The 12,830-nt window shown below is 47.5% G+C and overlaps 1 protein-coding gene across 6 annotated transcripts in view; it reads right to left on the bottom strand.

The window, feature by feature from the left end:
• Positions 1 to 5,151: 5,151 nt before the first annotated feature.
• LOC124003559 (E3 ubiquitin-protein ligase TRIM62-like) overlaps positions 5,152 to 12,830 on the bottom strand; it is a 56,992-nt gene continuing 49,313 nt past the window's right edge. For all 6 annotated transcript variants that reach the window (XM_046311913.1, XM_046311914.1, XM_046311911.1 and 3 more), the window contains one exon: positions 5,152 to 7,576. In XM_046311913.1, the coding sequence (XP_046167869.1) occupies positions 7,023 to 7,576 (554 nt within the window). In that variant the 3' untranslated portion in view covers positions 5,152 to 7,022. The remainder of the gene's footprint in view (positions 7,577 to 12,830) is intronic.

The raw sequence follows: 12,830 nt of genomic DNA, 5'->3' as shown, positions 1-12,830 counted from the left end.
TCCTCCGAAACACAACCCAACCAAGCCGCACTGCTTCTTAGCACAGCACACATCCAACCCGGAAGCCAGCCGCACCAATGTGTCGGAGGAAACACTGTGCACCTGGCGATCTGGTTAGCGTAATATTAAATATTAACAATACTTTCTAGAATCAGCATTTTAACATGCCCCTCATGTGTTTCTGACTTCTAGAAAGGTTTTAACCCACTTAACCCCAAAATGTCAAAGTTTTCACTATCATTGTAAAGCCCTAGTTATGTTATTGCTTTTACGAAGTAATTTATAAAGATCTTTATTTTTTTCAACCTTTATTTAACTAGGCAAGTCAGTTAAGAACATATTCTTATTTACAATGACAGCCTACACCGGCCAAACCCAGACGACGCTTTGCCAAATGTGCACTGCCCTATGGGACTCCCAATCACAGCCGGTTGTGATAGTCTGGATGTGAGAACTGATACATTTATGTCCCTCATTCGAACGTCAACTCTTGTTTTAATATGGTGAAGTTGTTCCTTTTAAAGAAACATTGATCAGATAGTGTTAAAGCAGGTGAGCTGGTTCTTTTCTTTTTGCCCATTTTCTGGTGGAAAACTTAGTGGGTTGATCATAACACGTCAACCCTGTTATCCATAGATAGATGTAACAGTATAACTTTAGACCGCCCCCTCGCCCATACCCGGGCGCGAACCAGGGACCCTCTGCACACATCAACAACAGTCACCCATGAAGCATCATTACCCATCGCTCCACAAAAGCCAGTCACCCATGAAGCATCATTACCCATCGCTCCACAAAAGCCGCGGCCCTTGCAGAGCAAGGGGAACCACTACTTCAAGGTCTCAGAGCAAGTGACGTCACCGATTGAAACGCTATTTAGCGTGCATCACCGCTAACTAAGCTAGCCGTTTCACATCCGTTACATAGACAGGCTAGAAATATTAATATATTTTTTTGTGAAGCTTGCATTCAATTTCCCCACATCTGTTGCACACAACAAGCTTCAATTCTCCCTGTCAAGGGGATTTATGGCTGATTTAAGATGAAAACCTCTGTTACTTAAACGGCACCAAGCCGGTATATTACAAGTTGCAACAGGAAACAGAAGCACCCTGCGTACTCAGCACAGAAGCACCCTGCGTACTCAGTTAATCACTCTAAACTAAATATGAACTTTTGTGATCTTACATTTCCCCATTACACTCCTATAGTGTCATGTGTGACTCAGTTGGTAGAGCATGGTACTTGCAACGTCAGGGTCATGGATTCAATTCCCACAGGGGATCAGTACGAAAAAGTATGAAAATGTATGCACTCACTACTGTAAGTTGCTCTGGATAAGAGTGTCTGCTAAATTACTTAAATGTAAAATATCTATAGGCTATTTCAGTGTCCTAATGCTGCCAGTCCCATCCTCCACATTTCTCCATTTGATTGATTGATCTTTGTTGTCCCTCAGCCTTCCTGGTTGTACTCTGGTTTACAGAGCCCTGGCTACCTCAATTTTCCATGTCCACTGATGTCATCGCCCTGCGCTTCCTTCTCTTCCTCAGCTACATCTACTGGGCAGTGCTGCTGATGACCACACCTCTGGTTGCTGTGGAGACGGCCATGAGGTTGCAGTGGCCCCAAGTCTGTGGTGGCGGAGCAGTGGACGGAGACGTTGACAAACAGAGTAAAAATCCTGCACCTCACGGCGGTGTGACACTGGAGGTAGAGAACTGGCAGAGCAGGGACACAGACATCCAGAGAGTAGGGAGATAGGACCAGGACCAGGGAAGTTGTCTGTCCCACATCATTGGCTTCTTCTGCTGTCTGCTGGTGTGGGCTGTCTGTGGCATCTGTGGAGGTCAGGGCTGGAGACTGGAGGTGCTGTGGGTGGAGGTCTGCCTGGAGAGGACCAGCTCCCTCACTCTGTGTCTCCCTAGCCTCCCCAACACCGTCCTGCTTGCTCTGGGTGAGCCCAGCTGGGGCCTGGCCACTGTGAGCTTGGCTCTCCTGCTGGTGCTGACGGTGGGCTGGGGCTTTCTCAGAAGACACCTGGCCCACACAGAGACGGACCCACACACACCCACAACCAAAAAGACACACAAGGAGGAACATGGTACTGACATTCAACTGCCCGTTCAAACACTCCCTGCACCACGCAAGGCTATGAAACCTGTGATGTCAGTGGCGTCAGCCCCACGGTTTGTTGACACAGAGACAACATGGTCCAGATGCTCCGTTCACAGCCTATGTTCTGGGAACAACATGCAGCTGTCACTGGGTCACCATGTCCTCTTATCCCTGGAGTTTTTGTCAGCACACAGACTAGAGGGACACAAAGAGAAAAAAGGACTAGGAGACATACCTCTCACTGGTATTGTGGAGGAACACACAGACAGGAGCCAGCATGGGCTCGGGCGATTTCCCTGCCTGGGGGTGAATATAATGACAGGGTTAATGTGTCTGCTCACTGTCTGTGTGTTACCTCTAAACCTCAGTGTGAACATCCTACTAATCAGGCACACAGAGACAATGCTGCAGTGGAGTTTGAAGATCTTAATGTAGTTGATAATGTAAATTCAATCATTAAGGAGGTCTGAAAGGCTTGCTCACTTTATCTTCATCCACTAAGCATAATATATCATATTGTTTCTTCTCTATGGGATAGTTGGTAGCTATTTTCAAACAATTATCTCCCAACAGGATGGTCTCGATGCCAGTTGCCCCCCCACAGGGATGGCAACCTGCCATCATATCATCTGGCGAGACTATCCCCAAAACAATTTTAACACATTTTCATATTGCACTTGGTCTCTGTTGTTCATTCAGTTAGCCTGTCCTCGATTGAACTGGCTGCACCCAAAGAAGCTAAACAAAGGGGTCTCTCAGTCAACATAACATCGGCATAAAGTCAGTGTAATGGACAATAAACCTGGATGGTGATAGTGTTAGATAATGAGGTGTGGCTTGGGAATGGCAAAGGGGGGTGCAACTCAATATTATATACACTGACTGAATATACACAGAGTATTCCAAACATGATTTCATAGTTTTGGATTGACTGACCTTCATGTCTTAAAGTAATGATGAACTGTGGTTTCTCTTTGCTTATTTGACCTGTTCTTGCTATAATATGGACTTGGTCTTTTACCAAATCTTCTGTATACCTCCCCTACCTTGTCACAACACAACTGATTGGCACAAACACATTAAGATTCCACAAATTAACTTTTAACAAGGCACACCTGTTCATTGAAATGCATTCCAGGTGACTACCTCATGAAGCTGGTTGAGAGAATGCCAAGAGTGTGCAAAGCTGTCATCAAGGCAAAGGGTGGCTACTTTGAAGAATCTACAATGTAGAAAATAGTACAAATAAAGAAAAACCCTTGAATGAGTAGGCGTGTCCAAACTGCTGCTACTGTGTGTGTGTAATATAATACATAAATATATAACTAATATTCTGTATATGTACTTGTGAGTGTGTGTGGCTCTGACATACTGTGAAGAACAGAGGAGCTACTGTTAACACAGGGCAGTTTGACTCAAGAATTCAGTGATTCTTTTCATTTCTACACTAGCCGAACAGAATATCAATACTGTGTCATAAATGACGTATTGAAATGAATGTCCAATCAAAAAGCTTATATGGACAATGAAGTTCACAGAATGAAGTAAGGTATTACAGGTGGGCAATGCAGCTCTCATTTGACAGTACGCCAACTTCCAAGTTAATGTGGAAATGCACAACACTGCTATTAGGGATGTTGTTGACATATACTTCTCTGGGTGGTTCATTCTCAATACACTGCCTTCTCAAATGTTCCCCTCTAAGGCAGAATCAGTCCCACGAAAAACATCTCGCACAACAATTGCTGCTGTAAAACGACTGAAATGCCCTTCAGAGGCTACGTTTATTCCAATAATCATCTGAATAATTAGCTTCTGTTCAAACTATGAGAGCATGCTGATTACGCTCAACAAAATATTATCATTGTGAGCAGAGTTCCATCTTTCTCAAGGTCACTGTGTTTACTTGTATTCTCCCTGATCTAAACTCTGGCCAACACTATCTGGTCTACTAATAATGTCTGTGGCATAATTAGATTTGGAGTGAAGGTGCTCTCTCCAGCTCCGAGTCACTACAGTTATGGTGCCTGTGAGAGAACAGCCTAACTTTACCATTCACTCCCCATTCCTTAGTAGGGGGCAGTGACACACAACACTCCCACCTGAGCCACGTATCCTATATGGTGAGGGTTTCAGAACGAGGATCTCCCCATGGGAAAATATTCAGTTTAAATGGACAACTTCCCCTGATGTGAAGTTAGATTCATTACAGGAGTGTAACTGTAGATGAAAATGCAATGGAAATATCCTGGTGGTCTGACTGACATGAACAAAGGCTCTCTGTTGTTGACTGCTCCGTTGCCAGGTCCACAATTCACCCTCTAATGATGCAACTGGTATCAATCTGCCCCAAAATAGCATGAATAATTATGCATGAGGCCATCAAACTACAAGCTGCTCTGCCATCATAAAGTGGCCTCCAACAACAGCAATGATGTTAAATATCTGGTTAATCGTTGCTTCTTATTTCTGACATTCACTTTAAACAGTTTCATAAAAATTACAAATCAAATCTCCCCCCCCCTTTTTTAAGAAGCCATTCTGAGATCTCCAGGCGTTCTCCCCAGATACAGGGGACAGAAAGTAGACAGGGAGACCGTGCGTGAGGGATAATTCCCGGCAGACAACACAGTAAGGCTCTTCCGTGCGGTGAGGTTGTATGGTGTTCAGATTACAGTGTGATCCATCACGGGGTTACTCACAGATTTCTATTCATCGAGTTGAGAAATGCCTCAGCGCGTGAATGAGAGGAACAGAGAACAAACGAAGTCTCTGGCTTGCCGTGTAGGGGAGGCTTTCACAGGGCTGGGAGTTGGTTCATGTCAGCTGAAATATGCACCTTGACACAGAATGTATGCTAACAAGCTTGCACAGGCAATTTCTCTCATACTGATATCTTGTAGCTGCTCTCTAGTGGAGTTCTGTTAGGTATTCTGTGTAAGTATTTCACTTGCATATTGTCAAAGGACTCAACAAATGTATTAGAGCTTCATGTGTGTCAGTGTGTTTCTAAATGACAAAGTCAATGAGACGTTGGTTTTACCTGTCTTTAATTGTACATGAAAACATTTGTCATGGACCTCTAGCAGCAGAAGCACACCAGAGTATGTTCGCACAACAATGGGTGCACAGCGGCCATCATCCAAAAGACACAATCCTCATTAAAAAGTATTCTTATAAATGGTCATTATGACCCCCACCACCCCACAATAATCATCTCCTGCTTGGTGTCCATATCACAGGACAGAAGTCTTGCTTCAAATATGGTTCTGCATCATACTGCACATACTGTACTCTTCAGAACATACCAACAAAGTAGTGAACTGCCCCAGTTCTTCAAAGTGAACAAACACACGAGGTGGGGGAACAGATGTGATATTTTATCACCTCACAGACGAGGCCAGAACATACATTTCCACCAACATGCACACCTACTGTACAGCACTTTGAGATATCAGCTGATGTACGAAGGGCTATATAAATACATTTGATTTACTAACAGACAAACACACACACTCACCCCCCTGGCTCTCTCCGTGCTGGACTTTGTAGAATACAAAAGCCCGTCCCTTAACAATCTACAGGACTGGCCTTAAATCAGGGGATCACAAGAGCACTTGAGGCATATGGGGTAGGAGCCAACATGAACTGAGCCTCAAAACATAGTGTATTCTGTTTACGCTGCAACAGCCTTATGGAATTAAATGGATGTTAAAAGAATCCCAACAGACCAGGGCAGTATAATAATGTACTGTAATATTGTTCTCCTTGGCCATTTGTATATCCTTAAAGTCATTAAACTATTTAGACAATCTATAAATATAGTAAAAAACATTGTATCCATAGCATTTACTAGTTTCAACATATTTGAAGAAAAAAATGAGACAGAATGACTGATTAAAAACATTCTAGAGCTCGTTAATTGCAGCGTCATGCTGCTCGAGTCGTAAGTGGTCTCTGCCCCATAGGCCAAGTGTAAATCAGCAGATGTCAAGATTCATTTATTGATATTGACCTCTGACACCTACAATGCGATGACAAGATGTCATGGAAGGGAGGAGGCAGGGAGATGGAATCAGGAATGTACGAGTTAACACTAAGTGAATAAATAACCACAGGTACAGGACAGCTGCAGTAGAGCGCTAGCGGGCTGGAGGTGAATAAACCAACAAAGACTCAGTGGGGAAAGGAGGGAGCGGTGAGGACAGCAAACACTACTACAGTGACGATCACTAGACCACATGGACCATGATTCTGCTCTTCCAGCACGTCTTGGACTGACTGACATTGTCAACGATGGAAAAGTGCACGTGTGACCCGAGGGAAAATAATCAAGAGCTGCGACATCATCAGTAAAGGGTACAGGTACATGGAGGGACATGGAACAGCACTCACTGCCACCACGACGGGCGTTCACTCACAACAGCTAACTATGCCAAAGAAAAAGGACCATAGGGGTGTCAGAGCCCTTGGGCTTGTGCAAGGTGGTCCTCAGACAGCAACTGCACACAGAGATCCCCCCACTAAACCATTGTGGGATGACATTATGCAGACAGTCTCTCCTTACACCAGTGAAGAAGCTAACCAGGGCTCAGTTGGAGCGATGCTGCTGGAGCAGCGTTCCAATAGTCTTTCCCAGGTGAGAATAGTGAGGACCCACACCGATAGGCAAAAAGAGCAGGACACACAGACTTCCTGTCACCCGCAAACCAGACAGAAAAACATTCCAAAGTCATACACCCTGTTCTTTTTCTCATATTCCTTCATTTTAAAACTAGTTGTCTTTAGGATCGTAGTTATATCATCATCATCATCATCATCATCATCATCATCATCATCATCCTATTGTCAGGTTAGGGTTGAGGTGAGTGATCTGATCTGTCTAGTGACACTGTGTGTAGCTCTTATAGACGCACGGTGTTGATTCTCAGCGGCTGGACATTCTTGCCATTGGCGTGGCTCTGCCCGGGGCTGAAGTAGGGGCAGAGCTTGGCCGGGAAAGTTTTCTCCCTGTAGGTGTACAGCCAGGACATGTCGTCAGCATTGTAGAACACCAGCAGGCCCTTGGGGTAGTCCAGGTACACGCCCACCTTCTCCAGCTTGCTCTTGACGTTGAGGCGGGTCCAGGGCTCGGTGCAGGCGCTGTACTGGTTGCCGTCGTGCATGACAATGCAGTAGAAGCCGCGGCTGGGTTGGATCTGGATGCTGCCCTTGCGGCTGACCGTCTCGTTGGCCACGCCGATCATCCACTGGGTCTTCTCTGACACCATCACCTCCCAGTAGTGCACCCCGGAGCCGAAGCCTTCGGCCCCCAGCACAGACACCTCCACGTCGAAGCGTCGCGGGGAGTCCTGCAGCGGCTGGGGGTGCAGGTTACCATAGGCTACAATGGTGCAGTCATCTGATAGGATGAGCCTCTGGTGGGCTGTGACAGGGTCTAAGGTCAAAGCTGCTGGCACTACGGAGAGAGAGAAGGGACACATTATGTATGGAGATACAGGGTTACCGTGGAGCCACACCAGAGACAAGCAGACAGTGCTAGCCCAGATAAAGACATCTTCTTGAAATACTGTTTGCCAAGAGAAACACGTATAAAATATGTTATGAGGACGCTCCCTCTCTGATAGACACTAGCTCCAGAACTACTGTGTTATGAGGGCACTCCCTCTCTGACAGACACTAGCTCCAGAACTACTGTGTTATGAGGGCACTCCCTCTCTGACAGACACTAGCTCCAGAACTACTGTGTTATGAGGGCACTCCCTCTCTGACAGACACTAGCTCCAGAACTACTGTGTTATGAGGGCACTCCCTCTCTGACAGACACTAGCTCCAGAACTACTGTGTTATGAGGGCACTCCCTCTCTGACAGACACTAGCTACAGAACTACTGTGTTATGAGGACGCTCCCTCTCTGACAGACACTAGCTCCAGAACTACTGTGTTATGAGGGCACTCCCTCTCTGACAGACACTAGCTCCAGAACTACTGTGTTATGAGAGCACTCCCTCTCTGACAGACACTAGCTCCAGAACTACTGTGTTATGAGGACGCTCCCTCTGACAGACACTAGCTCCAGAACTACTGTGTTATGAGGGCACTCCCTCTCTGACAGACACTAGCTCCAGAACTACTGTGTTATGAGGGCACTCCCTCTCTGACAGACACTAGCTCCAGAACTACTGTGTTATGAGGGCACTCCCTCTCTGACAGACACTAGCTCCAGAACTACTGTGTTATGAGGACGCTCCCTCTGACAGACACTAGCTCCAGAACTACTGTGTTATGAGGGCACTCCCTCTCTGACAGACACTAGCTCCAGAACTACTGTGTTATGAGGGCACTCCCTCTCTGACAGACACTAGCTCCAGAACTACTGTGTTATGAGGGCACTCCCTCTCTGACAGACACTATGAGGGCACTCCCTCTCTGACAGACACCAGCTCCAGAACTACTGTGTTATGAGGGCACTCCCTCTCTGACAGACACTAGCTCCAGAACTACTGTGTTATGAGGGCACTCCCTCTCTGACAGACACTAGCTCCAGAACTACTGTGTTATGAGGGCGCTCCCTCTGACAGACACTAGCTCCAGAACTACTGTGTTATGAGGGCACTCCCTCTCTGACAGACACTAGCTCCAGAACTACTGTGTTATGAGGGCACTCCCTCTCTGACAGACACTAGCTCCAGAACTACTGTGTTATGAGGGCACTCCCTCTCTGACAGACACTAGCTCCAGAACTACTGTGTTATGAGGGCACTCCCTCTCTGACAGACACTAGCTCCAGAACTACTGTGTTATGAGGGAACTCCCTCTCTGACAGACACTAGCTCCAGAACTACTGTGTTATGAGGACGCTCCCTCTGACAGACACTAGCTCCAGAACTACTGTGTTATGAGGACGCTCCCTCTCTGACAGACACTAGCTCCAGAACTACTGTGTTATGAGGGCACTCCCTCTCTGACAGACACTAGCTCCAGAACTACTGTGTTATGAGGACGCTCCCTCTGACAGACACTAGCTCCAGAACTACTGTGTTATGAGGGCACTCCCTCTCTGACAGACACTAGCTCCAGAACTACTGTGTTATGAGGGCACTCCCTCTCTGACAGACACTAGCTCCAGAACTACTGTGTTATGAGGGCACTCCCTCTCTGACAGACACTAGCTCCAGAACTACTGTGTTATGAGGGCACTCCCTCTCTGACAGACACTAGCTCCAGAACTACTGTGTTATGAGGGCACTCCCTCTCTGACAGACACTAGCTCCAGAACTACTGTGTTATGAGGGCACTCCCTCTCTGACAGACACTAGCTCCAGAACTACTGTGTTATGAGGACGAACTCCCTCTGACAGACACTAGTTCCAGAACTACTGTGTTATGAGGACGCTCCCAGAACTACTCTCTGACAGACACTAGCTCCAGAACTACTGTGTTATGAGGGCACTCCCTCTGACAGACACTAGCTCCAGAACTACTGTGTTATGAGGGCACTCCCTCTCTGACAGACACTAGCTCCAGAACTACTGTGTTATGAGGGCACTCCCTCTCTGACAGACACTAGCTCCAGAACTACTGTGTTATGAGGGCACTCCCTCTCTGACAGACACTAGCTCCAGAACTACTGTGTTATGAGGGCACTCCCTCTCTGACAGACACTAGCTCCAGAACTACTGTGTTATGAGGGAACTCCCTCTCTGACAGACACTAGCTCCAGAACTACTGTGTTATGAGGACGCTCCCTCTGACAGACACTAGTTCCAGAACTACTGTGTTATGAGGACGCTCCCTCTCTGACAGACACTAGCTCCAGAACTACTGTGTTATGAGGGCACTCCCTCTCTGACAGACACTAGCTCCAGAACTACTGTGTTATGAGGGCGCTCCCTCTGACAGACACTAGCTCCAGAACTACTACTGTGTTATGAGGGCACTCCCTCTCTGACAGACACTAGCTCCAGAACTACTGTGTTATGAGGGCACTCCCTCTCTGACAGACACTAGCTCCAGAACTACTGTGTTATGAGGGCACTCCCTCTCTGACAGACACTAGCTCCAGAACTACTGTGTTATGAGGGCACTCCCTCTCTGACAGACACTAGCTCCAGAACTACTGTGTTATGAGGGAACTCCCTCTCTGACAGACACTAGCTCCAGAACTACTGTGTTATGAGGACGACTCTCCAGAACTCTGACAGACACTAGCTCCAGAACTACTGTGTTATGAGGACGCTCCCTCTCTGACAGACACTAGCTCCAGAACTACTGTGTTATGAGGGCACTCCCTCTCTGACAGACACTAGCTCCAGAACTACTGTGTTATGAGGACGCTCCCTCTGACAGACACTAGCTCCAGAACTACTGTGTTATGAGGGCACTCCCTCTCTGACAGACACTAGCTCCAGAACTACTGTGTTATGAGGGCACTCCCTCTCTGACAGACACTAGCTCCAGAACTACTGTGTTATGAGGGCACTCCCTCTCTGACAGACACTAGCTCCAGAACTACTGTGTTATGAGGGAACTCCCTCTCTGACAGACACTAGCTCCAGAACTACTGTGTTATGAGGACGCTCCCTCTGACAGACACTAGTTCCAGAACTACTGTGTTATGAGGACGCTCCCTCTCTGACAGACACTAGCTCCAGAACTACTGTGTTATGAGGGCACTCCCTCTCTGACAGACACTAGCTCCAGAACTACTGTGTTATGAGGGCGCTCCCTCTGACAGACACTAGCTCCAGAACTACTGTGTTATGAGGGCACTCCCTCTCTGACAGACACTAGCTCCAGAACTACTGTGTTATGAGGGCACTCCCTCTCTGACAGACACTAGCTCCAGAACTACTGTGTTATGAGGGCACTCCCTCTCTGACAGACACTAGCTCCAGAACTACTGTGTTATGAGGGCACTCCCTCTCTGACAGACACTAGCTCCAGAACTACTGTGTTATGAGGGAACTCCCTCTCTGACAGACACTAGCTCCAGAACTACTGTGTTATGAGGCTCCAGAACTACTGCTCCCTCTGACAGACACTAGCTCCAGAACTACTGTGTTATGAGGACGCTCCTCTCTGACAGACACTAGCTCCAGAACTACTGTGTTATGAGGGCACTCCCTCTCTGACAGACACTAGCTCCAGAACTACTGTGTTATGAGGCTCCAGAACTACTGTGTTATGAGGGCTCCCTCTGACAGACACTAGCTCCAGAACTACTGTGTTATGAGGGCACTCCCTCTCTGACAGACACTAGCTCCAGAACTACTGTGTTATGAGGGCACTCCCAGAACTCTCTGACAGACACTAGCTCCAGAACTACTGTGTTATGAGGGCACTCCCTCTCTGACAGACACTAGCTCCAGAACTACTGTGTTATGAGGGCACTCCCTCTCTGACAGACACTAGCTCCAGAACTACTGTGTTATGAGGGCACTCCCTCTCTGACAGACACTAGCTCCAGAACTACTGTGTTATGAGGGAACTCCCTCTCTGACAGACACTAGCTCCAGAACTACTGTGTTATGAGGACGCTCCCTCTGACAGACACTAGTTCCAGAACTACTGTGTTATGAGGACGACTCCCTCTCTGACAGACACTAGCTCCAGAACTACTGTGTTATGAGGGCACTCCCTCTGACAGACACTAGCTCCAGAACTACTGTGTTATGAGGGAACTCCCTCTCTGACAGACACTAGCTCCAGAACTACTGTGTTATGAGGGCACTCCCTCTCTGACAGACACTAGCTCCAGAACTACTGTGTTATGAGGGCACTCCCTCTCTGACAGACACTAGCTCCAGAACTACTGTGTTATGAGGGCACTCCCTCTCTGACAGACACTAGCTCCAGAACTACTGTGTTATGAGGGAACTCCCTCTCTGACAGACACTAGCTCCAGAACTACTGTGTTATGAGGACGCTCCCTCTGACAGACACTAGTTCCAGAACTACTGTGTTATGAGGACGCTCCCTCTCTGACAGACACTAGCTCCAGAACTACTGTGTTATGAGGGCACTCCCTCTGACAGACACTAGCTCCAGAACTACTGTGTTATGAGGGCACTCCCTCTCTGACAGACACTAGCTCCAGAACTACTGTGTTATGAGGGCACTCCCTCTCTGACAGACACTAGCTCCAGAACTACTGTGTTATGAGGGCACTCCCTCTCTGACAGACACTAGCTCCAGAACTACTGTGTTATGAGGACACTAGCTCCAGAACTCTCTGACAGACACTAGCTCCAGAACTACTGTGTTATGAGGGCACTCCCTCTCTGACAGACACTAGCTCCAGAACTACTGTGTTATGAGGACGCTCCCTCTGACAGACACTAGCTCCAGAACTACTGTGTTATGAGGGCACTCCCTCTCTGACAGACACTAGCTCCAGAACTACTGTGTTATGAGGGCACTCCCTCTCTGACAGACACTAGCTCCAGAACTACTGTGTTATGAGGGCACTCCCTCTCTGACAGACACTAGCTCCAGAACTACTGTGTTATGAGGGCACTCCCTCTCTGACAGACACTAGCTCCAGAACTACTGTGTTATGAGGGCACTCCCTCTCTGACAGACACTAGCTCCAGAACTACTGTGTTATGAGGGAACTCCCTCTCTGACAGACACTAGCTCCAGAACTACTGTGTTATGAGGACGCTCCCTCTGACAGACACTAGCTCCAGAACTACTGTGTTATGAGGACG

Source organism: Oncorhynchus gorbuscha, linkage group LG18 (assembly GCF_021184085.1).
Source record: "Oncorhynchus gorbuscha isolate QuinsamMale2020 ecotype Even-year linkage group LG18, OgorEven_v1.0, whole genome shotgun sequence".
Classification (NCBI taxonomy): Eukaryota; Metazoa; Chordata; class Actinopteri; order Salmoniformes; family Salmonidae; genus Oncorhynchus; species Oncorhynchus gorbuscha.
Note: the sequence above shows the minus strand (reverse complement) of the source record. Positions and strands in the feature narration are given on the sequence as shown.